The following is a 27,028-nucleotide window of genomic DNA, read 5'->3' on the forward strand; positions in this document are numbered from 1 at the left end:
ACTTCTCCAGTCTTTGCCAGCAAAAGTCTGATATAGGTGGGGGTGTCTGGGACTGTTGGGCCAGCAGCTCTCTTCCTCCTCACTCTGGCTTTGCACCTGTAACCAAGATCCCAGCAGAACTCAGAGCCAGTGCAGAGAGGTGTTGGATGGCAGGTAGCCATAGGGGGAAGAGGCTGAGTGTACTTGAGAGACTCGGCTTCTTCTCTTGTGGCAGGAATGCGATAGTGAGGAAGGCAGGAGTTGAGGTGCAGGTCTATGTCCAATGAGAGGTGACATATATGCAAACAATATTGCAAATCATCACAGGTTCTCTTGTGGCAAGGATCTGAGAGTTTTCCCAAGAGAGCTCAGCACTTGATGGTAGTATTGTCACTAGTCCCAGGCAAGAGGAGTCTTGAGTTCTTGAGAGTGCACAGGATGAAGAGTTGGTGGATTGACAGGACGTGCCCACCTGGATCCTGCACTACTCCATCTAGAACATGCTCTGGTTACATAGGATACACGAATATGCTGTTCAGATGCCCCCCAAGTCTGTCTCAGGGAATTGCCCTGGTTTTGCCTGGTGTCTGTTGTCTTAAAGGGTCAACCTCTCTACTACTGTATGCAGCCCCAGGCATGAGTGATGACCAGTAGGTGGCTATTTGTGTGGGTAGAGGGTGTGTGGCTTTTGGATATGCAGGCTGGGTGCTCACACATCTATGTGCAAAGTCCCTAATGGTTTAGGACAGATCTGGGCATGGGAAAAGAAGGGGCTAGGCCAGAGCTGGGGAGTGGCTCTGCCTATACTGCCATGTTCTAGCACAGAAGTCCTAAGAATCTGAGAATATTAACTTTGAACCTGGACTTCCAGGTCTTTATGGTTATATATTTATTAAGGTAGAAGAGAGCATATTTTATTTAATAGTGTTTAGCTTAGTGTATAACCAACCTCTATTTGTACTCTGTTGCGGATCCCACAAATAATAGAGCAAGGTGTGCTTGATGAGGAACCTCAATGAAAATCAGATCAGATGAAGAATTAGAAAAGCTCTGAAAACCTGGATGATCTTAAGAAATCAAACCCATTTATGTTTCTCCCTCTCTATTAACCTATCCCCAAAGGTTTCTGAATGTAATTCAAGAATTGGTATATCTGGTGAGGACAGAGAGCCTGGATTCCCTTTTCTGAAAGGCAAGAATCCATAACCTTTCTCTGCCAGCCTCTCTCTTGCCTCCAACCCTCTCACCTCCTCTAAGTCACAAGTGTCCTGCAGCTGCTGGGTTAGAGATTGGTGCAGTGCTGGTTGCTCTTGGCTCTGCTGGGTGATGGACAGTTTCAATGACTTAACCGTCCTGCTCATGGGATTCCTCTGAAACAAGCTTTTTCTTGCTCTGCTCTTTCTTTTCCAGAAAGTCTCATCCTTGGCCAAATGGACTTCCTTATTGGTGGCTTGTAGACCCCACAGCTCTCTCTTCACAGGTGCAGGGTCTGTGCTCCACTGCAGACCTGCTCCAGGCAGAGAATGCATGCAACAGGTTGCCTCTGGTTTAGGATCCAGAGTTTGTGATGGTGCTTGCACTGGGGACAACCCCTGCTGTGTTTCCTCTTTGGGGCAAAGGGCACATGGACCAGAAGAAGTGGGCAGCTTTGCATCCCTGATGAGTGGCACAGGATCTTCCTCTGAGCCTGGCCCAAACCCAGGGTCTTGCTGGAAGACCAGCTTCTCTCCTCTCACTCTGTCCATCACTTCCCACACCACTTGGTCCAAACTGTTCCTTTTGGGGATATTATGGGATGGTGACAGCCGATCTCTGGGGCTTGTATACAGGCACATCTTGGAGATGGCTTTCCGGAGGCGCTCTCTGGGTGAGTGAGGTTCAGGTTCTGGAGCCAGAATCCTGATGGATGGTACATCAGTTGGGTTGTAATTCCAGAACATGTGGGAGGGTGTGAACTTTTGGACAGGTGTCTTAGACACATAGGAGTAGAGACAGAAGAAGGCATCAGCAGTGACAGCCAGTGTTTGCACCTGCTTAAACCTGCCTGGGCACAAGGGTTGAAGATGGTGAATCTGGGGGTCATCAGTAAATTATCTTTTGTATCTCTTCCTTCAATAGCCTTCCTAAGGCTCAAAATTCAGAAGGAAGATGCCATTTTCCCCACCAGTGTTTCTCCCATTTAGATTTCTCACACCCAGGATCCCCTTTCTTGACTTTCTTCACTTCTTGACTCCCATCCCGAATGATATTTTCCTTCAGCCCAAAAATTAATTCTATATGGGATGAAGAACTTTTCTATATCTTGATTTCACATATCCTTTCTGCTGTCAGTATATTCTAAACAATGGCTTCGATTACTGTTTGCTTTAGATGACAAACATGACAGAAAAAAGGACAAAACCAACCTCATTTTCTTAGACAGTAACAAAACTTTAGGGTTCTAGAAGGCTTCAGAGTATCAACAAATTGGAAAAATGGCAATTACTAGCCAATGGACTAGGGTACAGAAATTTTGATGTCATTTTTTTTAAAGTAAACTCTATGCTCAATGTGGGGCTCGCACTCATGACTTTATCATTCAATTAGACCTTTCTTCACAAAGTGTGGTCACTAGTTGAGAAGCATTGGCACTACTTGGGAACTTGTTATAAATGTAGAATCTCAGACTGTATCTCAAGCACTTTAACAATATCATTTGGTAATTCATATGGACATCCATGTTTGAAAAGCACTGTGATAAGCCATACATCTCTTAAACTGTAAGCTTCCAAAAGGCTTAAGAATCATGTTTCTCATGTCTAGTCTGTTCTTCCAGAATTTAACACCTCGTTATGTTCATGGCACATAAAATAAAATCAATCAATTATACTCTAACTTTAGTGTGCATAAGAATCATCTAATGTTGTGAAAATATTCCAACTCAAAATCTTTGTTGCAGCAGGTAGAGCTCGGGAGCATGGTTTATCAAGCTTATCTTAAGTTGAATCTGATGCACAGAATCTGAAATACAATCATACTGGGGGTGTTGAGAATATAATTTGAAACATATTCTAATGTATAGAATCAAAGAGAGTCTTTTATGCCTCATCTAGCTAGAGAAATCCTCTCATATCTTTCCTTAGTATGAAATCAGGACAACTTAAATAATTGTTTCCCTGGATGTGGTCTAAGGATTATACATAAGAATCCTGTGTGCTTGTTTAAAATAAATACTCCTGAGCCTTTCCCTCTATGGAAAAAAAGCTTATGAATATGAATTTTTATAAAGTCCCTGGACAATTTAACATATCTAACTTTGAGAACTTTGAGAACATTGCCCTAAAAGGAAATGATTTTAATACAGTGGCTGTACATAAACAAACAAAAATACAGTGGCTGTAAATGGGGAACATTCTATTGTTCCAACTGAGAAATAAGAACAGGGATAAGACTTAAAGACACTGTTCTCATTTGATTCAGCTAAAGGAGAGAAGGCCTAAGAAAGCAATAGTGAAATGAGGTCTCTTGATGACTATTTCTTTAAGAGGGAGAAGCATACATCAAAGTTCTCCATTTTCACTGAAAACAACATGTCAGGAAATAGACACAGGAGACAAAGGGTGGAGTGAAATTGACAGAGAGAAAGTAGGATCTGGAGCCACTGATCCCTGTCGTGAATGGCAGAGAAGTGGAGCAGATCCATGGGAACACTCACTGGCCAGCATGAGGCAAGGGTCCTCCATCTCTATCCTCTGCACCTGGGCCTTCAGGAAGAGCTGGAAATCAATGCCTTTGGCCTGAGACGGGGTGGTGAAAAATCGGGCAGGAATCCGTGAAGTGTCCTTGTGGTCCTCTTGGCCAAAGCCCAGACTGAAGAGGACATCCTCTGCATCTTCTTGCACCTTGTCCAGAATCTCAGAGATGCTGAAAAGAGGGAGTTTGGTACCAATGAAAATGAAAACACAACTGTTCAAAATCTTTGGGATACAGCAAAGGCAGTCCTAAGAGGAAAGTATAAAGCAATACAAGCCTTTCTCAAGAAACAAGAAAGGTCTCAAATATACAACCTAACCCTACACCTAAAGGAGCTGGAGAAAAAACAGCAAATAAAGCCTAAACCCAGCAGGAGAAGAGAAATAATAAAGATCAGAGCAGAAATCAATGAAATAGAAACCAAAAGACAGTAGAAGAGATCAATGAAACTAGGAGCTGGTTCTTTGAAAGAATTAACAAGATTGATAAACCCCCGGCCAGACTCATCAAAAAGAAAAGAGAAATGACCCAAATCAACAAAATCATGAATGAAAGAGGAGAGATCACAACCAACACCAACACCAAAGACATACAAACAATTATAAGAACATATTATGAGCAATTCTATGCCAGCAAATTAGATAACCTGGAAGAAATGGATGCATTCCTAGAGATGTATCAACTACCAAAATGGAACCAGGAAGAAATAGAAAACCTGAACAGACCTATAACCACTAAGGAAATTGAAGCAGTCATCAAAATTCTCCCAAAAAACAAAAGCCCAGGGCCAGATGGCTTCCCAGGGAAATTCTACCAAATATTTAAAGAAGAATTAATACCTATTCTCCTGAAACTGTTCCAAAAAATAGAAATGGAAAAAAAAAAGGAAAACTTCCAAACTCATTTTATGAGGCCACCATTACCTTGATCCCCAAACCAGACAAAGACCCCATCAAAAAGGAGAATTACAGACCAATATCCTTGGTGAACATGGATGCAAAAATTCTCACCTAAATACTAGCCAATAGGATCCAACAGTACATTAAAAGGATTATTCACCATGACCAAGTGGGATTTATCCCTGGGCTGCAAGGTTGGTTAACATCTGCAAATCAATCAACGTGATACAATATATTAACAAAAGAAAGAACAAGAATCATAGGATCCTCTCAATAGATGCAGAAAAAGCATTTGACAAGGTACAGCATCCTTTCTTGATCAAAACTCTTCAGAGTATAGGGATAGAGGGTACATATCTCAATATCATAAAAGACATCTATGAAAAACCTACATCGAATATCATTCTCAATGGGGAAAAGCTGAGAGCTTTCCCCCTAAGGTCAGGAACGCGGCAGGGATGTCCATTATCACCGCTGCTATTCAACATAGTATTAGAAGTCTTACCCACAGCAATCAGACAACAAAAAGAAATCAAAGGCATCCAAATCGTCAAAGAGGAACTCAAACTTTCACTCTTTGCAGATGATATGATACTGTATGTGGAAAACCCAAAAGACCCCACCCCAAAACTGCTAGAACTCATACAAGAATTCAGTAAAGTGGCAGGATATAAAATCAATGCACAGAAATCAGTGGCATTCTTATACACCAACAACAAGACAGAAGAGAGAGAAATTAAGCAGTCGATCCCGTTTACAATTGCACCCAAAACCATAAGATACCTAGGAATAAATTTAACCAAAGAGGCAAAGAATCTGTACTCAGAAAACTATAAAATACTCATGAAAGAAATTGAGGAAGACACAAAGAAATGGAAAAACGTTCCATGCTCCTGGATTGGAAAAACAAACATTGTGAAGATGTCAATGCTACCTAGAGCAATCTACACATTCAATGCAATCCCCATCAAATACCACCCACTTTTTTCAAAGAAATGGAACAAATAATCCTAAAATTTCTATGGAACCAGAAAAGACCCTGAATAGCCCGAGTAATGTTCAAAAAGAAAAGGAAAGCTGGCGGCATCACAATTCTGGACTTCCAGCTCTATTACAAAGCTGTCATCATCAAGACAGTATGGTACTGGCACAAAAACAGACACATAGATCAATGGAACAGAAAAGAGAAACCAGAAATGGACCCTCAACTCTATGGTCAATTAATCTTTGACAAAGCAGGAAAGAATGTCCAATGGAAAAAAGACAGTCTCTTCAACAAATGGTGTTGGGAAAATTGGACAGCCACATGCAGAAGAATGAAACTGGACCATTTCCTTATACCACACACAAAAATAGACTCCAAATGGTTGAAAGACCTAAACGTGAGACAGGAGTCCATCAAAATCCTAAAGGAGAACACAGGCAGCAACCTCTTTGACCTCAGCACAGCAACTTCTTCCTAGAAACAACGCTAAAGGCAAGGGAAGCAAGGGCAAAAATGAACTATTGGGATTTCATCAAGATAAAAAGCTTTTGCACAGCAAAAGAAACAGTCCACAAAACCAAAAGACAACCGATAGAATGAGAGAAGATATTTGCAAATGACATATCAGATAAAGGGCTAGTATCCAAAATCTATAAAGAACTTATCAAACTCAACACCCAAAGAACAAATAATCCAATCAAGAAATGAGCAGAAGACATGAATAGATATTTTTCCAAAGAAGACATCCAAATGGCCAACAGGCACATGAAAAAGTGCTCAACATCGCTCGGCATCAGGGAAATCCAAATCAAAACCACAATGAGATACCACCTCACACCCGTCAGAATGGCTAAAATTAATAAGTCAGGAAACGACAGATGTTGGCGAGGATGCGGAGAAAGGGGAACCCTCCTACACTATTGGTGGGAATGCAAGCTGGTGCAACCACTCTGGAAAACAGTGTGGAGGTTCCTCAAAAAGTTGAAAATAGAGCTACCATATGATCCAGCAATTCACTACTGGGTATTTACCACAAAGATACAAATGTAGGGATCCGAAGGGGTACGTGCACCCCAATGTTTATAGCATCAATGTCCACAATAGCCAAACTGTGGAAAGAGCCAAGATGTCCATCGACAGATGAATGGATAAAGAAGAGGTGGTATATATACACAATGGAATATTATGCAGCCATCAAAACGAATGAGATCTTGCCATTTGCAAGGACGTGGATGGAACTGGAGGGTGTTATGCTGAGTGAAGTAAGTCAATCAGAGAAAGACATGTATCATATGACCTCACTGATATGAGAAATTCTTAATCTCAGGAAACAAACTGAGGGTTGCTGGAGTGGTGGGGGGGTGGGAGGGACGGGGTGGCTGGGTGATAGACATTGGGGAGGGTATGTGCTATGGTGAGCGCTGTGAATTGTGCAAGACTGTTGAATTACAGATCTGTACTTCTGAAACAAATAATGCAACATATGTTAAGAAAAAAGAAAAAGAAGAAGATAGCAGGAGGGGAAGAATGAAGGGGAGTAAGTCGGAGGGGGAGACGAACCATGAGAGACGATGGACTCTGAAAAACAAACTGAGGGTTCTAGAGGGGAGGAGCGTGGGGGGATGGGTTGGCCTGGTGATGGGTATTAAAGAGGGCACATTCTGCGTGGAGCACTGGGTGTTATGCACAAACAATGAATATTGGAACACTACATCAAAAACTAATGATGATGTATGGTGATTAACATAACAATAAAAAATTAAAATAAATTAACCAGTGTAGGTATGTTCAAAACCTGATTTTGAAAGGTAGACCCCTTCGTAGCACTATTTTCAGGATAGAAGCCCTACATTACAGAAGATCAAGTTCTCTCTGTCTCTCTCTTTTGGTATGGTACTCACATGTATCTACATCCAAATCTGTGTACCACCAAGCTGGGTGACACGAGAGCTCAATAACTACCCATTCCACAGAAATAAGTCATGGGGATGAAAAGTGCAGGATAGGGGATATAGTCAGTACTACTGTAATAACATTGTATGTGACAAATGGTGACTACCCTTATCGTGGTGAGCACAGCATAATGTATGCAATTGTGGAATCACTATGTTGTGCACCTGAAATGAATATAACTTTGTATGTTAAGTGTATTGCAATAAAAACATGCAGATATTGAGTCTCATCTCCAGAGATTCTGACATAATTGAAGGGGGGTGTGGCCAGGGCTGCGGCTCAGTAAGGACAAATCACTACAGATAGTTAGTTACATGGCTAATAAATCTGAGGACTGGGTCTCAAATTCAAACCTTGACACTGAATTTCAAATACTTTTTATTATACCACATTAGTTTTCATCACTTTCCATCTTGTTTTAAAGTTATTTGCATGTGCCTTTGTTCATCCTATTTGATTGTTGAGCTCCTGGGGGCAAGCACTTTGCTTCATCTTTTCCAATTCCACATTGTAACACCTGGCCTGCATTAGGGGATATGAAATTGCCCTAGTGAATTAATATTTTATTGTTTCATTCAATCAACCAATCAATACCTTCATTGATTGTTGATTGAGCACTTACTGTAACTCCAGGGACTGTGATGATCCTCATGCTACACCTGCTGGGGTACAAGTTCACCTCTATTTTACAGAGCATTCAGCTCTGAGCAGTAGATTCCTCCACCTCCCCCAGTGCTCTTGAAGCAAATATGGTCATACTTCTCAAGTATGTGAGTGTATAAAACCTTCAGTAAGATATCCCAGATAAAAATGGACAGTGGTTCTTGGTTCCATTCTCTTGGGCCTCTCCTCTTCCCCACCCTTACACCCTTGCCAAATCCAGTACCTACCTTGAGCTAGTCTTGTTGGTGCCACCAGTCATGCTGCTGGAAGCCAAGCTGCAGCCAAGATCGAGGAGTTGCCAGGGCCGGGATGGGTCTAGGAAACTCCTGCAGGGATCAGAGTTGATGTTACCCTAAGCTTGTAAGCAGTCTGCACCCTGGATCCAAGACATGTTCTGCTGGGGTTATTTACTCCCTGCTGGGTACCTTCTATCATCTACTGGGAAAACTCAGTCTAGGGCCTCATTCCTGGTTGGAAAATCTCACTCTCTCTTGTGACTCTTGAGTTCTTTATTTTTCATCTGTCTCTGACACCTACACCAGTTCAGTAGTTCCTGAAGAAGACATCATTCAGTCTGGGTGAACCTAACACTTACCTGGAGAAGACTTTGCCATTGGTGGCCAACAGTGTGGCTGGACAAGGAACAAAAAGGCAAAGAGAAAGTTAGAAGGGAAAATGAAAATCACCTAAGCTGCTTCTCTGAATGTAACACTTAGCCCCCTTCACTCCCCTCTGCCACTACTATAGGCTAGCTGAACCCCATGAACTCTGTTCTTTGTGGGAGTATCTAAAGTTCATCAGACATAGACCGGGAAGGGGGGCAGATATGGCAGGGAGCAAGTGGTCCTGAGCCTCTGAACTTATACACCATGACTGGTGTTGAGGCAAGAGTTTCTCTTTCCTGAGGAAGAGAACATCATTCAGCCCTCTAGGCTAGTGTTCCTGCCCCACTGCTTGAGTCTCCACAGGACCCAGGAGACATTGTTAGGTTTCTATATCTCCATCTTTTATTCAAGCTCTTCTTTCCTTCTGTGTGGTCTCCTGCTTATACCCAGTGTTCAGGCTGCTTTGGGTTTCCTATACAGACAACAGTTTCAAAGATGTCTGAGCAACCAGTGTTATGGTGATTTTATGTGTTGTCTTTCCAGGGGACAAATGAGAGCCCTAATGATGGACTGGTGGATGTCATGTCAGGCTGGTGAGGAAGTATTTCTGGGCACATGAAGCTTTATGAGCTTTACATTAGATCATAACGAGACTGCTCTTTCCCTACAGGTAAGACGTCAGGAAATGGGTTGCCTCCTTCTACAGTTTCCCCCTTTCATTCTACTCTTAATTCATCTCCTGTATAGCCTCTTCCTTGATTCCAACATCAGAAGACTGTGCCACTTACCCTCTGCTCCTAGGGTCAAGTCATCTTCAAAGCTGGTTCCATGGCTGAGGCACCCTGTCAAATAAAGCAAAGGTCACAGAGAATAGGCTTGCACTCACACACACACACACACACCCCTGTATATATGAACATTTATAACCACATAATCACATCAGACATCACGTTTGCAGAACTTCCCCCAACTCTACATGTACTACCTCAGAAATCACATTCATATTTTGATTTAGAAAGACATAATCACTTGTAATTAACCTTTCCCCTATATCATTAGTCTTGGACACAATCCTCTGTCAGATAGTGAGCACGTGGGGGTGTGTACTCACACACATCTTATAAAGCTCTTTTCCCATAGCAGTCATTGTTAGCTGAGCAACCACTAACAGAAGATAGTCTTTGAGTGTTAGCCTGTCAGCTCTGAGCCAATGTTTACTCCATCTTTTGGACCTCCTCGACTGCCATGTGACCACCAATAGGTGTTTTGCAGACAGTGAAAAGGTAGTCAACATTCTTATGCCTGCATATGCATGTGCATGTACATAAACACATACACACACACACAGAGCCATGTCACTATTCAGGTAGAAGAACAACAGAAGAAAGAACAGAGCTGTACTCACCATTGTAGCTTGACTGTCCTGTTTCCTCAAAAAACCCTTCTTCAGAGTATCTGAGGACCAAAAATAATCTTACAGGTGGAAATAATTATATTTTCCAAGGGGCTTTTTCCTCAAATGTGTCCCACAAGTTCACACAATTTTCCAATGAGATTCAGCAGTATTTAATTGCTTTTACATTGAAGCAAACTAAGAGTAGTTACTTGACAAGTTCACCGAAGTAGCCAGGGGAAGTGGGACTGGAGCACACAGGATTTTGTGCTGCACCGTACCGTGTTTTTCGTACGTGTGTATGCACTGTAGAGTGGGCTGCCATTGTACTGACCACACTGTCCATAGTCAGCTTGGCGAGCAACAAGTCTACACGTGCTTGGTAAAGTTGGAAAGACAGAATATAGAAACAAAATCAGAGAAATACATTTATATAAGCAGGGGCTTGGGATCATCACAGATACAAATATTGATATTTTTCAACTTTTAGGAGGTCAGCTTAGCTCCCCACACCTTCTTCCTTATCTCTGAGCAGGTCCTTGCTGATGATCATATCTCTCAAGAAGCAGCAGAAACGGCATCTTGGTTACAGATTGTAATTTTACATTTTAAGATAGGGTCTTATCAAACTTTTACCATCTCCACAAGAGGAATAGACTGGAATCAGCCTACAGGGTGGCAAGAAACAACTCAGTTTTACAAACAAGGAAAAATTCTGTGTCTAAAGCAGGTGAGTAAAGCAGTCTATGAAAAGTGTTGAACTGGAACCACAGCGCCTGGCTTGCATTCTTGCTTCCTGGTTGCTGTTCTGTTCTCAAATATTACATAGGGGACTTGGATGCCTCGCTATGATCATTATCTAAGTCCACTTCAAGGACTAATGTGTTGTGGGTTTTATAGAGTTAATTTTCCTGAAAGTTTTTAAAAGGGAAGTTGCACATGATGCTTTGAATGTAATCTCAGTATGTAATCACTCAATGAAATGTTTAATAATAGCAATGGGTTTGCTAATTGAACATCTGTAGATCAAGCTGTGTTTAAGTTTTACAAGACAAATCACTGCATGTGTAGACATCTTCTATTTTTTTAAAGATTTTTTATTTATTCATTTGAGACACAGAGATACAGAGAGAGAGAGAGAGAGAGAACATGAGCAGGGGGAGAAGCAGAGGGAGGGGGAGAAGCAGGCTCCCCACTGAGCAGGGAGCCTGATGCGGGGCTCGATTCCAGGACCCTGGGATCATGACCTGAGCCGAAGGCAGACGCTCAACCATCTGAGCCACCCAGGCGCCCCTAGACATCTTCTGTTGATGCTTTCCTTTCAGTAGTGAAAAATCAACCATTTTCCAAAATCTGCATTTTTATGTCTTTGTGAAAAAAACCTGTACATCAAGGTACATTATAAAACGTGAAACAATATCCAAGCTAAGAATGGGTAACTGTAATAATATAACTAGAACTACAAATATGGCTGCTTTTCCTAACATAATTACATAAAAATATATTTTAAGATAATATCACAAACATAAATGTTAGTCTATATACCATTACAAATATCAGTATAAATTTATATTTACTGTTACTCCAAAAATAACACCATAACTTATATAGTCAACTATTAGAATACTGAGATTTACTCTTGTATTTAATACTTGGCTGCAGCTACACATTAATGCAAGGGCCAAAGCTGACTGTTATTGTAACTACAACTAAAACTCACTAGTATTGCACTGTCTGCACTCAATGGAAATGCCTGTATTTATTCACCAAAAGAAATAATATTCATAATAACCCAGAACTGGGAGACACCAAATCTCTGTTGTAAAATGGATAAATTATATGATAAATAATTTACTGCATCACAACAATAAAAAAAGAATGACTTGTCACTGCATGCAAAAACATGACGAACATCACAAACATAATGCTGCTGAGTGAAAGAAACAGACATAAAACACTACATATTGAAAGAGGTACTAACTTCCAGTTATAAAATATATAAGTCATGGGGATGAAAAGTACAGCATCGGTACTTTAGTCAATAATATTGTAAAAACTTGGTGTGGTAACAAATAGTGACTATACCCATCATGGTGAGCATTTCATAATGTATACAATTGTTGAATCACTATGTTGTACATCTGAAACCAATAAAATATTGCAGTCAAGTATACTTCAATAAAAAATTAAAATTAAAAAGTACAACAGCACATACTGTATGATTCTATTTATAGCAAGTTTAAAAAGTACAAAATTTTTCTATGATGTTAAAAGTCAGGTTATTGGTTATCCTTGGAAGCAGGGTAGTGAATGGAAGGAGACCTTCCAGAAGGAGACTTCTGGAGTGCTGGTAATGTTCTGTTTCAGGTTTCAGGGGTGTATGTATTCTCTTTGAGAAAATTCATGGGGCTTTATATTTAATACTTGTTTATTTTTCAGTAAGTATTTTATTTTTCAGTATAACTTACATGGCTATTATTTTAACAGCTCTGTTGAGGTATAACTGACATACAAAGAAGTGTACATATTGAATGTATACCATGTTAAGAGATTAGACATATGCAAACACCCATGATATCATTACCAGTTAAGGTAACAGACATATCCAACATCTCCCAGAATCTCCTTGCTTCCCTTTGACTTTTTGTTTTTCCTGAGGTAAGAACATTTAACATGAGAGCTACCCTCAACAAATTTTGAAGTGCACAATACTGCACTGTTAACCACAGGTACCATGTTGTACAGATCTCTAGAACCCACTCACCCAGCATAGCTGAAACGCCTACCTGTTGAGTTGTACTACAGTTATATTAAAAAGAAAAATGCTATTGTTACATAAGTTATACTTCAATAAAATTTACATTAAAAAAATACCACTGATAGGGGCACATGGGTGATTCAGGCAGTTAAGCATCCGACTCTTGATTTCGGCTCAGGCCATGATCTAAGGGTCTGAGGTTGAGCCCCAGTTTCAGCTCTGTGCTCAGCGAGGGATTTGCTTGAGATTCTCCCTCTCTCTCAGCCCCTCCCCCTGCCCATGCTCTCCCTCTCTCTCAAATAAATAAATAAATTTTTAAAAAACATAAAAGAAAGCTTCCTTCTGAAATTAAAAAAAGATACCTCTGATAAAATTTCTGGTTTGTCCAAACAAAACTCAGTACTATTCACTAGATACAAATTTTGTTGGGTGTTCTTCCTACATTTCTCTTCTCTAGTTGTGCCCTAGCAGGTAAGTACATGTTCTCTATTTGAGGACCAGCCCAGGATGAGCCTTGGGACAGTAGGGTGTGTGTGGAATCTACCAGAGAAGTATGGACATGCGCCTGGATCTACTGATCGAACTGAAGTTGATTTAAAACTTCATAGCCATCGCCCAAGTCCGAGGCCTTTCATAGGTAATTGCTTAGGAATAAAATTGATGACTAGGGACTAGATCTATAGTTGCTCCTCCCTCTCTGTCTTCCACTGAAAGATCCCTTAGCATCATTTCAAGTCTGAAATAGAAGAGCCAAGGTACCACTCCTCCTGTATACCCAATTCATAAACAAAAGTAGGAAGGAGGATCAGATTGTGGGAAGGATGTGACTATTTTTAGCTTTTCCAGCAATTTCCAAAGGTTTTGCCTGCAGAGATTTAAACTAAGGTCCACACAGAAGATTTTGGGGCTCCTAACCCTACCTCCAATCATTCACAAGCAACACATTCATGTCCTAGAACCTCCCCTGAGAGCCTTAAGAGGAGGAAGGAAAGGACAAGTAAAGATGTACATCATCTTGACCTGCAGCAGAATGGTCTGCCCCTAGATTCAATACACTGAGAGACACTGACTCTCAATCACCCAGGAAGTTGGTGGGCTTTCTTGGAGAGCTTGTCAGAAAACAAAACTGTCTTGCTATTGGAGGACATCTGTTTGGCATTGGAAAGAAAATGGGAACTATACAGTCTTGAAGTAAAATTTGAAAAGCACATCCCAAGCACCTGTCAACAGAGTGGACAGATGTCCAGTGAATGTAGGTTCCCTGTTCATCTTCCTTCCTCTGTGGCCTTGACAGCCTAAGAACTGAACACTGTGTGACTCAGAATGGCATATCTGGAATGCCTTTCCCTCCTCTTCTTCATTGTCTATTATCACAATCTAGTGTTCTCTCGCTACCATCAACCAACATCAGCCTTTAATTTTTCTAATTTTCCCATATAACTAAAAAGTATCACATATATATTAGGGAGGATTAGAAAATAGAGAAAATTGGAAATATTTTATGAACCTAAATTCCCCCTGCAGAGACAAATGTGTGTTAGGAGACTTTCCTGTGGGCTTTTCAAAGTGTAAATATTAACATTTTTTCAACACATAGAAAGGGAAAGAAAATGTGACAGACACCCTTGCACTTGCCACCCTGTTTTCACACATGTAAATGTTTCATCATGTTCATTTCTGATCTCTGTTAATAAAAATATAAATATAATATTAAAAATATAACTAAAGTTTCATTTTATTCCCATTCCTTCCTACTTTTCTCCTTCCCAGAGATAATCACTATCATAGAGTTGGTGTGTATCACTTCTGGACATATTTTCTGAGAAATAACGAGATTTAGACAGATAGATGCTAAGTCTATAGGCAGAACTATTTTAAAGTAGCACAAAGCCTCTCCTTTATAAACCTCACCGCTCACGTTTTACTACAGGGCAGAGAACACTTGTGCATATGTTATCTCATTTAAATCTCACAAGAAACTTTGAAACATTATTATTCTAAGTCTCCACCTTTTGGCGAGGAGTCTGAGATAGAAGGAGTTTTGGTTTTTTTCTGACAAGTGCTTACATGGATAGTTAGCACAAGTGTAGGCTCAACTCTTTGAGCCTTTTGACTCACCAGACCACTTTTTCAGCACAAGTTTTGGGTTTATCTCTGTGGAATATAGGTGGGGAAAGGTAATCTCTGGAATTTACAGTCTTATATTCCTGTGAATTTATTCTTTTCAGCTAGAATGTAGTATGTTTGAAGGCGAGGAACATATTTTAAACTCCTTGGCCCCCTTCTAAGCCATTTAGACAATCAGACATCAGCAAATGCGCTGTCAACAATTAGTGATGTAAACTGATTCAAGAGTAGTTAATGACATAAAGACATTAACTGAGCTTACTGGTTCTCCTGTAGATACCAGGTGAGGCATTCCAAATCCTAGGACAGTTGTGACACACCAAAATGTGCAAACAATCCTATTACCACCATCCCTTGCCTTCCTGAACTTTGAGGACCCTTCACGGACTGTGAAGTCAATGAATTGTGAACCAGGTCAGGACAATAAGGACAGTATGTTTTGCAAACCCACAAAAACACAGAATAAATCCTTCCTGGCATTACCTTCTGGGGCAGAGTTGAAATAAACAGCCCTAGATCATTCAGTGCTATTTATTTCCTACCAAATAAGCAAGGATGGGTTTATTTATGCGTTAATGGATGAGTTCAGATTAAAGGCTATATAAAGTCTGGAACATTCCTGGAGGGGAAAAAAGGAGCAGGCAGGAGTTATAAATTCTCAGAATTATCACACAAATGATCAGGCTTAAATAGGGCACAGAAACTTTCCCTCTGTGTCTGGGTATCCTGAGCCTAAAATGGTACTGATGGGGTGTGGGTAAATAGTAAAACTCCTATTTTAGTGTTTCTGAGGAGGGAGATACTGCATTTTGCCTTCAAGTACCTGCTCCTGTTCTTCACTGCTTTGAATAACTGGGTAAACCCTTAGCCCATCATCCTGTGTTCTGTAGTAGAAATAAACACAGTGATGAATTCCTGTGATCATAAGAACAATGAGGTTTCTAACTCCTCTTTTGTTACACAGTGTAAGACTCCAGTCTGAAGGAGAAGCGAAAGAATAGGAATCTGCAACTCAGCCAAGACAGTCTCTGGAGCTGCGCATTTCCATCATTCTGGGCTTTCGACCACATCCAGACTGGATTTCCAGACCCCCACCCGAATTTTGTCTCAGCCCAGAGTAAACTTCATTTACAGCCCAGGCCCAGTTACAGGTAACACTCACCCCAAACCTTTATAATCTGCCCCCACGACCCCCCACCATTTCAACCTCACTTCTAATCGTTAGGCCCAAATCAAACCCGTTTCCCCGCCTCTGAGTTCCCAAGAGTCAGTGCCTGCAAGAGTATCCACACATCTGCCACAGTCATTGCCAGGGCCTTCCAGCACTTACCCGCAATCCTGCAGCCAGTCTTCAATCTTGTTGACTGGATTCCCTGGAAATGTCAGAGGTCAGAGCACCGTGAGAGCTGAAGGAGGTCAGACTTCCTCTCTGCAACCCACCTCCTTCCGCAAGTGTATCCTTGTGTGAGCCACTTCCTAAGACTTTCCCCCCCATAAAACTTTTCTTTGAGATAGGAGAGGAATACACCCGTGTATTCCTATAAAAATAAAAATATAAAATATAAAATATAAAATATAAAAATAGTGGCTGCTGCTTCTCTCTCTGCCTCCCGCCCCCTTCCTCCCAGAACCTGGAAAATGCCCAGGATCACAGGCCCACTGTTCCCTTCTCCCCAAGGTTTGGGAACAGGGGTGGATCTTTCTCCTTAAAATAAAATAAAAAATAACTAAAAAGAAGAAAAAACCAACAAAAAATCACAATCTTGGGTTCATGCTTTTGTTTTTTGCTACATAAGCAAAGATGGGTTTATTTATATGAGGGTTTTTTTGTTTTTGCTTTGTTTTTGTTTTCTTTAACTTTTACGTTTGCAGTCTCATTCGAACCTCAAAGAAACTCTGAGAGGCATGGAGGAAAAGTACTACTACTTCAGGTACCACCACTTCCATTAGACAAATATGGACTTACCAAAGGTCACACCACTTGCTAGCAGCAGAGTTGCAGCCAGAGTCCAGGTATCCAAACTGAGCATCACTTTGTTGCCCAGACAAAATAAAAACACCCCAAAGCGTTCAAGAGAACCCTGACCTCAGGCCCTTATAGACAGCTTCTTGGGATGATGCAAAAATGTGCTTTATTATTCCTAATCTTATGCCTATCTCTCTCTCTCCCATAATTTATATTTTTTATTACTTTACTCTTCTTCCTTTAAACGCATTGAATCCATCAAAATGAGCCTCCCCGAAGGCCCAGCCTCAACAAGGGACCGGCTGCAGACACTCTGCAGACCTGTGGCTGCTGGTACCTTTCCCCCGGCATGAGGCCACGTGCAAGGCTGTCTGCTGTCTAACTGCTTCTTACCTTCCTGGAAAACATCATCCAGGCTGGCAGGCTCAGGATCTGAGACATCTTGCAGGGCAGCTGCGGCCTCCTCCTCCAGGACCTGGGTCTGCCAGTGGCGGCTCTGCCGGAGCCAGGCCCGCCGCTTCTCCCAGGATGTGGGGCTCAGCACAGAGCCCTCCATGGCCCTGGTTCAGACTTCAGGGTCTCCTGCCACAGGAATGCTGCTCTGAGAGCTGAAATACAGCGATAACTCCCTCATCCTCTGTTCAGAAACCACCCCAGGGCTGCCCCAACATCTTCCCAGCTCTGAATGAAGGAGCATGACCCCTCTGCCCATTCAGGAAGTGGGGGGGAGTTTTCCAGCCCTTCCTCTGTCTCCCCCCACCACTGCACCCCTCCCCCCCAATGCTCTGACATATACCAGGGCAAGTGTTTCAAATCAGTGAATCTTGGAACTTCAAACATCTTATGACTTAAGGGACATTGAGAAAGTTCTTCTAACTTAAAGAATTGCTACTTCTCACAATGACTGGCATATTGCCTTAGAAAACAGCTTTCTTTAATCCTTAAGAATGTTGTCTCTCAGACTCTCCCACTAAAATTAGAATATCTTTAAATCAGCAATTGATAAAATTCACTGTATTTGGTCTTCATAAAGATATATGAAGAATTCCCAGATCTCAAATGTTAGACAACTTCTCCAAGGTGCCACAGCCAGGATGTAACTCCAACTACTGTCATTCTGAGTCTGTTGTTTGTTTTGTTTTGTTTCTTGTTTTATATATTAGGGGTCCACGTAAGATTTCTCTTGGGAAAAAAAAATCCCATAATACAAACAACAGGGAGATGTTGCCTTACTCAATGAGCAGTCACGACCCTCAGGGTCATTCCTTTCTACTTTGTCAATGTGGGTTTCTCCACAGCTAGGAGTTAGCTCCTCAGTTCATTGATGCCATGTATATTTCATTTAACACTGTCTGCTCAACACCTCTGTGTTCTTCCAAAAGATACATTCTGATGGCACTAGCCACTTACTCAAAGAGGAAGAAAGAGGGGAAGAATCTCTCAGTTGTCCGAATAGGACTTAAAAAGCCGTGAGGCTAATGTACATTCATCGGCTGATGCTCCGTCCTCCTGCCTCTCCCTCACCTGCCACACTCAGCCTGCTACAGTGGACATGGAGGAGCCCGACCAGTGCTCTTCACTGGCTCATCCCTCTGCTCCCTGGAGCTGTGGTCAACAGCTCCATCCTCATAGCGGTGCTCTTAATTGTTGCAGTAAGGGAAAGCAAGAGGAAAAAAAATAAGAAGAGTGCCAGTGTCCAGAAACTTCTATTCTTTAAAAGACTTCAACATAAAATCATTAGGGAGGCATGGAACCATGGAGGCCCTAAAATAGCTGTTTTTGAAAGGACCATCCTGAACCTAAAGCGCCTTCCTAGGGCAATAAAATTGTTTTGGATGCCTCTGCTTGCTACAGACAAAACATATCCGGAGAAGAATGATATCTAGTTACTGTTGTCAGATCTAAATTCTTTCACTTCAGGCCCAGCCCACCGCCCAGTCTTCTCCAAGGAGAGAGGTTGTTAACCCTAAGCACCTGGCTCTTTGTCCACTGCCTGGGCCTTTTAAGAGCAATTAAATGAATAAATTCAGCTTGTGATGCAGGGAAACCCCAAAGGGGGGACGCAGAGAAAACTTGCCCTTCAGTCAGAGCTCTTGCGAGGTGATAAAAGAGGATGAAACTGCCACTAGAAAGAACTTAGGAAATCTAAAAAGCCTTGGTCAGGGTATATTTACCTAGTTCTACACCTTCAAAATATTGAGTAGGTTGGTATCAGTTGGTTTAGAGAAGAAAATGTCAAAGGCTGACTTGCCTACTGTCTTTAATTCCCAGAGTAAATGGACCTCATTTAGATCATAAGAACTCTTCAGCTCACAAAGAAGGACTTTTTTGGTAATGAAGGGAATTTAAAACGAAGGCAGGAGGGCAGGAAGAAAGGAGGGAAGGAAGAAGGGAAAGGGGAAGAAGAAAGGGGGGAATGAAGGAAGAAAGGAAGGAGGGCAGGAAGGAAGGAAAGAAAGAAAGGAGGAAAGAAGGAAAGAAGGGAGATGTGACTTCTGCACTTTACTCTGCCACTTGCTAGCAGTATAACCTTGGAAAATTCGATTACTTTCTCTGGTCTCAGTTTCTCAACTGGGACATTATGCCCTAAAATTTGGTACTTCTGGTATTTTAACTCCCGGATATGCCGTTTTATAGCTGAACCCCCATAATGCCTAGTGCTGTTCCAGAATCTTGCTAATTGAGATGGTAGATAGAGACCTCTACTTGGGTTTTGACATCCTCTGTGATACGAATCTATTCTACATTCGTCCTACATCTTTGAAAATACGTTGCACACATATAGGCTAATTTCCCCTTTGCCCCCTGAAAATGCTTATCCCCTTTTAAACCTTATGCTTTTCTCATGTTCTTTTCCCTCTCCATCTTCCTGTCCCTCGGCCTTTGACACACTGCACTTTTCAAAGCCCAGCTCTTAGCAAACCTTCTTCATGAAGTCAAAGAAAAGATGCAAGGCACATCTAAGCTAATCTCAACTCTGGCAGACTGGACATGGGCCCAGGGAATTGAACAAGTTCATTTCTCCCTGATCTCTGCCACAGAGACCTGTTCATGGTGTTATATGGGAACAAGAGGAGCACAGTGGTGTTATGGGGGAGGGAGGGATAGAACTGTCTGGTTAGAGATTGCAGGAGGAAGCTATGTTGCTGAGAGATAAGAAACTGGGTATTTGTGGGAATCTGGAGGAAGCGGCAAATGATATCAGGCAAGCCCATCAGCGGTGACAGCATTAGAAAGAATTGCAGGATGGGTGCATGCAGGTTGGGTGCATGCAGATGGCACCTTTGAAGGTCTTGGGGCTCCTTGTAATAGAGAGGGGGGCCTGGACATAGTTCCTTCAGACGAGTCATACAAACATGTAAACCTATATGTACAACAGAGTTGGAAGCAGCAAAAAGAGTAGTGACTAGGAATCAGAGTAGATGTGAGCATTCATTTTTTTTTAAGATTTTTAAAAAAATTTATTTGTTTGAGAGAGAGAGAGCACAAGAGGGGGAAGTGTCACAGGGAAAAGCAGATTCCCTGCCAAGCAGGGAGCCCAACACTGGGCTTGATCCCGGGACTCCGGATCACGACCTGAGCTGAAGGCAAACACCCAACTGACTGAGCCACCCAGGTGCCCCAGATGTGGGCATTCTTTTAACCTTTTGGTCCAATTCATTGACCTCTGGCAAGTTAGTTAGGTTTCCTCCTTGGGCAGCAGTTTCATCCTCTTGAAAATGAATTGGCAGGAGACAATGTTGTACAAATTTGCCTTCAGTACCAATGCATCTGAATTTATTCTAGTTGAGTTTGAAATATCTGTATGAATAATACCTGGGAAAGAAAATGCTTTTGCATGGTTTTCCCCAGAAGCATTAGGAAATGGTCCTGTGGCCTCCGGTGTTACTTCCCATTTGGCAGAGTCCCTTCCACAACGACACTGATTTATGAGGTGCCTGCACTTCCAACTTCCATGGACTAGGAAAGTGGTGAGTCTTGAATGGGGGAGGCCCAGAAGGAGCCCAGAGGAGTGTGATTCTGTTAGGCATTGCTCACTGAGCTCCAGCACTGTTTGAACATTTTCGCTACTTTTCCTTTAGTTTATGCAGTTTCATCCACCTCCCCCTCTATCCAGACAAATTCTTTCTACACTTTGAAGGCCTATCCAAGTCATCTCTTCTCTTCCCCACCTCTAACAACTAGCACATACACTCACACCACATGCGGCAAGAGGGAAGCAGTCACCAGTCTGGTCACCATGCCCCCTTCCTTGTAACCCCTCCCCCGAGCCCCATCTCAGGACCCAGCAGGGTACCTGCAGCAGGAGGGCCTCAGCAGATGCTGTACCTGCAGGGGAGCGAGAATCATACAGGTGCTGAAAAACTATCCTCATTTAGTACATGTCGTGGACAGGGGCTCCCGACTCTCCACAGGGTCTCAAATCCGAATATATATGTATTCTTATACCTTGTAGTGAAGAGAAAAGAGGCTTGGGGCATAGTCATGCTGATCTTTTGTTGACGAAACATAGAGGTCACACTGAATTGTATAAAGCTTAAACTATCAAATCCTTTAAATTTAAAAAATATTTTTTCAGAGTTTTCCATTCGAAGTTTCCACTCCTTGGTCAGAAGTTCCTTCTGGAATCTGAGAACTATCTTTTGTGATGCTGGTTTATTGTATTTAACCTATTGTATTTGATATTATATTTAATCTAACTCCTGTGAGGAAGGAAGTCCTAGGCTGCTGGTATTTTTTCTCCGATGTTCCTATTAACTGCCCACCCCCCAACCCAAAAAACTCCATACTGATTCTATTGCTATTTGCCTGAATCACTCTTTAAAAGCCTTATTTTCCCTTCTGCTCTCATTTCCAGTCCTTTGTCCTTTCCTCTTTCCTACATATCTCTAGAGGTTCACTCCCTAAATATTTCTCCACAATCTGGCCAATGTTCTGGAATCTGACTACAACAAATAGAGCAGGAGGGAATTCTCTTTGTTTTGAGGATGTTATAGTTCAAAGCAGAAATTTCAGCTGACAGGATCGAAGTTAGTCAAAAGAAGATTCAGGAGTTACGAGCTTGGAAAGGAGTATCTTCTAACACAAATCATCAGCAGAAGCGGCAAGTGTAGTAGCAGGAGGAAACCTTTATGGGTCTGTCATTATTACTGCATTGAGTACACCATATACCTCCAGTCTGTGTTCTAAGGGATGTAGTCAGAGATTCCCCATATATTAACACTGGCCAGTCAAAGTGATAGGTGCTAAAACAACTGGGATGTACAGAGTACTGTATATTTATCCATAAAACCTTCCTGTAAACTATTTCACTTAATCCTGACAATCACCTTTGAGCTAACTATTGTTATGTGAAGCTCAGGGACATATGTGACTTATCCAGGGTCATATAATTAGGATCTTGTAATGTTGAGAATTAAACTCAGGTTGGTCTGACTCTAGTTGTATGGTCTTTCCATTAATTATAGAACAAGAAAATAACTTAATATCTCCACCCAAGTATCAGTGGCACATATAATTTGAGATAAAAGAAAGGAGAAATTATTTCAGTAAATTCTCCATTTCACATGCTACATGAACTCTCCACTTTATAGCCTTGTATAGAAGAGGCAGCATAAACCAAAATTAATTTACTCTTGGCTTTATGATAATCTTAGTGAAGGAAGTGTTGCTTTGTTTGGTTATTAGCATAGTTTTCCTTCCTAACTCCCAACTAGATTATGTGAAGCAATTTTGCCTTTGTCAGGCTCACAGAGCGGTTCAGCAGCAAGGGTCCAACTAGGTTCTAGTTGAGAGGAAAAAGTCTGCCTGGGATTCCACATTGCTTCCAGATTTTTGTGCCATTCAGAACATTTAAGGATGGTTATAGAGCAGCACAGACCAATCAGAGTTGACACCAGTCACAGCCCTGTAGCTGGGTCGTACAGGTATATGTCTGGGGAACCTTGTGGGAAGAGCTGGGATTGTCGGGTTGGTCATGGGCACTCAGTGGGCTTGGGGCAATTGATACTTATCATAAATTGGTATGGAAATATTTTAACAATCATTATGGGTCTACCAATTTGTACCTGCCAAATATCAGCTCTGCTTACAGGTGTCTCATGGGGATATTTTTAAGGGGTCCAGTAAGGATGGCCAACTCTTGAGAAGGAAAACTGCAGAAAGAGCAAGGGCCTTGGGATCAGAGTTAGCCTTGTTTGGAATCACAGTTCTATCTACTTAATGCATATGTGCCTTGGTACAATCACCTTTCCCCTCTAAACCTAAGTTTCTTCATATGTAAAACAGGTAATAACACAACTTGCTGGCCTACCGGGGGCCAGTATTAGATAATGGATATTAAATCCCTGAAATATAAAGGAAGTGCTTAATAAATGATAGCAATTATTATTGTTAATTTTTTCTCAGTCTAAACCATTCACTAAAGTCAGAACACTTTCAGGAATAAGAAGGAAGAAGGAGTGAGCAGCAGGATACAGTAGTGGATGTAAAATCCAGATGGGGAAAGAGGGACGCTAGTGTTGAGCAGAGATAAAACATAAACTGTAAGTAGTTCTTTCCTTCTTACTTTATGCCAAGAGGGATCCGAGAGATCATCTAATCCTGGTCAGTCATTTTGAAAAAGAGAAAGGAGGAGGGGTGGAAAGAAAGTGGGAAGAGAGAGAAAGGGAGAGGAAGAGAGAGGGGGAGGTTTTTCTGAAATCACATAGACTATTAAGGATGTAAATGGGACTGAAACTCACAAGATCTGAGCCCCAGGTCTATGCTTTTTCCTTTACATCACATTGCCTTCCTCATGCCACTCTGGTTTCCACTCTGGGCCTCCTCCCAGGAACATGTATCAGACAGATTTCTCTTCTCTTCTGTCCGTATTGTGCCTACACCCAAGCAGGGCATGTAAACTGGGACTGAGAGTGAAAACAAGCGTGGGAGGAGAGAAGAAGGAAACAGAGTTTCCATGATGGGGCCCACAAGACCTTCTGCATCTTATCCGCATTTACAGCCAAGATAGGCACGTATCACCGCCATTGCAAAGGGCTGTGGGAAATCCCAGGACAGCCATTTCTCTGTAGATAGGACAACCTCCACCTCAAGCCAAGTTGACTGCACCCCGTCCAGCACACATCCCCAACCTGTGATATGCTCTCACATTCCTTGACAGATAGGAAATACATTCCTAATTTCTAGTTCTCTTCTATATCATTGCAGTTGAGAAGACCTTCAGAATAAAAATTCCCCTGAGTATAGCCTTTGAGCATTCTGAGCCTCCTATGGTCTAAAGCAGGAGGTCAATCTATTTCAGGGAAAAAGGGGGATGTTATTTGATAAATGATATGAAGAAAAATTCCAATGAATGAATGTAACTATTTTACCCTCCTCTCTTACCCCCCTTCTCCCATAAATAATTTCAGCTGAATAAATACTGAAAGAAGACCATCTAAAACCTCTTTCTCTCTCCATCCTTTTCTTCTCTATGCCCACTTTCACAGTTGAATGAGTTTTATGGAAGGCTCATAAAGTTCCATGGGAAATATTAAAGTTATACATTTGGAAAAGGGTAATCCTGTGCTCTCAGTATTGGGAGACACTAAATTGTTTCACCTGGATGGGCTACAAAGACAGCAGGATGAAGAAACATCCATTTACCTGCCCTGGTTTGCAGATGGCTTGGTCTGGAGACGGGAGTGAGGGTGAGTGGATTTCTTCATTCTGTGAATCCATGTCTTCAATTCTTCAGTCCTGTTTGCATGGGAATGCAACTCTTTCCCTCATGTGCTCATTTTAATTCTCCCCTCTTTTTCTTTCACAATGGTCTACACCCTTTCTTATCAGAATCTGGGTTTAGGCCTTTCTGCATTGGGCTTGGGTGTGGGCAGGGTACAAAGTGCCGTGGGTACTGGAATACCCACTTTGGTTTTGTCTTTTAGGTGGAAAGCAGAAGAGTTGTGAGTTATCAAGTGGCCATAAGTGTCTGATCTTTTTCACTTACTGGAGCCCAGGGTGGACCCATGAGTCATGATCTAAGCTGGGACCAAACTTCCTCTCCAAAACTCCATTAGAATACAAGTCATTCTCTATTAGAAACCCTGAACTAAAAATGAGTGTGTTGATTCCCAGGGCCACTATGTGATGCTTAATCCCAGGGCTCCGTCCCCCTTTCAGGGACCAGGGGAAGTTATGAGAAACAGTATTAGTAGGGCTGTAAAGAGTTTCTAAACTCCCCAGGATTCCCGTGAATAAGAACTATTTTGTTAGATCTCCTTCAGTCCCTCTTGTTATATCTTCTGCTTGTTATCTCTGATAATATTCTAGTAGAGATAGATAATAAACCCGGCCTATACTCCTCCTAGTAATGCTTCCTGTTACAGGAGAATCTCGCCTGGTTTTTAGCTCCAATCACTCAAGCCCAACAACTGTTAATCTGCAGCTTGGACACACAAGCTGAAAGCCTCCAGTCTCCAACCTGCTAACCTCAGCACCTGCCACATACTGTCTAAAAAGTCCCCTTTCCCAGACAGGCAGCCATTTGTGATAGAGTCACTAGTACTTATAAATCTTCATGACCTTATCAAACCATTTCTGGGGGGCTCTTTTACCTTGTCGCTGTTCTGTGTTGGACACCCGCCTCTTCTCCACCCACTGGAAAGCTCAGTAGCACAGCAGGGGGCTGGGAAAACCCCAGTGTGGAGGATCTTTCCACTCCTCTACCTTCCCCAAAAGTCATGTAGGTGGTGACATGCTCAGCCTGGCTGCCACTAAGACAAGGGATATTGGAGGGGCACGGACCCTCCCCCACCTGAGATGATGTAAGTCATTAAGTGGTCACCATATCCCTATAGCCATCTCTGAGATGTACAGCCTGAGAAGCAATCCCCACAGGTGGTTATCCCTCGTGAGCCTTCCAGGTAACTTGGCCTGGCACTGTCCAGTTGTGTGACTTCTTCCTTGTATCTACACCCAACATATCTTGCTGTAGCTTATCTCCTGGCCAGCTTTCTTCTGCAACTTTGGAGGAGAGTAGTTACACTCACACAAAACAGCACTGATTTAGGCGAGGTGTTCCCACTAGTTCACAGTTACGAGCACTAGAATGGGATCTGCAGTGAAGTGAGAAACTTCTCCTTGAGAACCTTTCAAAGTTACAGCACAAGGGAGCATAGCAAGACACAGAGAGGAAGTTCCCACATGAAAAAGGTGTAACGTTCCTAAATAGTAATTCAGACCATCAAAAGAACCCATGTTTTGTGATCCTATATAGAGTACCTCTCCTGTAATAGGAAGAAGAAGAAGAAAAAAAAAGTAAAGGGTCCTTTTTGTTCCGAGAGGCACAGTCAGGGATTGAAGTGAGGCATGTGGGAGATTTTCTCCTGATTTTTCCCTTTTCTTGGCAACCTGATTTCTCTCCTGCCTGTTTTCTCCTATCTCCCGGCACCATCCCAAATCAGTATGTTCTTAAAATTAAGGTGAAAATTATACTCACCTGTCCGCAGGTAGAGAGCAGAGTTTGAGGCATAGTGGTTGGCAAAGCAGGGCCAAGCCCTTCCCAGATATGGGGATCTGAGTGAGGACAGTGACAAAGTATCATATCGTATGTTGTACCTTTCTCTCTGTCCTCATTAAACTGCTGTTGCCAGCTCAGAAAGGGGAAGCGGAAATGAGAACACACACACACACACACACACATATGCATAGTCCCCACCTCCTACCTCAGCCACATCCTTTGCTCTAGCTCAGGAGACTGAAGAACAAAAGATCAGCAGTCACTGAGCTCACCACTAAGGAGCCCTTCCTGTCAGAGGGCTGCCTTGGTCTTTGTAAAACAAGAGATCTTTTCCTATTAAGGGAAAGGTACAGCCCATTTAACAATGAGTGTGTAGGAGTCTTCCTACCATGTTACTGGAATCTCATGACTGATAAAGCTTTCTGTCCCCGGGAGGAGGGGTGTCTAAAAGTTAACTCACATTTGT

The 27,028-nt window shown here is 42.1% G+C and overlaps 1 protein-coding gene across 3 annotated transcripts; it reads right to left on the reverse strand.

Annotated features, from left to right (window-relative positions):
• On the reverse strand, positions 1–26,695 carry TESPA1 (thymocyte expressed, positive selection associated 1). 3 transcript variants are annotated; one of them, XM_028125554.2, is made up of 10 exons: positions 26,542–26,695; positions 24,708–24,800; positions 17,454–17,668; positions 16,425–16,467; positions 10,222–10,271; positions 9,605–9,658; positions 8,807–8,843; positions 8,439–8,537; positions 3,674–3,882; positions 1–2,023 (listed from the first exon to the last, which is right to left on the reverse strand). In XM_028125554.2, exons 3-10 carry the CDS (start codon positions 17,614–17,616, stop codon positions 1,056–1,058), a joined length of 1,623 nt encoding a protein of 540 aa, XP_027981355.1. In that variant the 5' UTR covers positions 17,617–17,668; positions 24,708–24,800; positions 26,542–26,695; the 3' UTR covers positions 1–1,055. The 3 variants fall into 3 exon arrangements, with proteins under 3 accessions (XP_027981355.1, XP_027981356.1, XP_027981354.1); XM_028125555.2 differs by lacking the exon at positions 24,708–24,800 and having other exon boundaries at positions 17,454–17,642; XM_028125553.2 differs by lacking the exon at positions 24,708–24,800.
• Positions 26,696–27,028: the final 333 nt, after the last annotated feature.

Source organism: Eumetopias jubatus, unplaced genomic scaffold, assembly GCF_037043125.1.
Source record: "Eumetopias jubatus isolate StellerSeaLion01/CBP00866 unplaced genomic scaffold, mEumJub1_p1.0 scaffold_8, whole genome shotgun sequence".
Lineage (NCBI taxonomy): Eukaryota > Metazoa > Chordata > Mammalia > Carnivora > Otariidae > Eumetopias > Eumetopias jubatus.

Coding starts and splice junctions, on each gene's coding strand:
- TESPA1 (XM_028125555.2), bottom strand. CDS start 17,616: ATGGAGGGCTCTGTGCTGAGCCCCACATCCTGGGAGAAGCGGCGGGCC. Junction 10,272..16,424: donor GACTGGCTGCAGGATTGCGG/GTAAGTGCTGGA, acceptor TTTGGTCCTCAG/ATACTCTGAAGAAGGGTTTT. Junction 2,024..3,673: donor CCCTTGCCTCATGCTGGCCA/GTGAGTGTTCCC, acceptor CCTTGTGCCCAG/GCAGGTTTAAGCAGGTGCAA.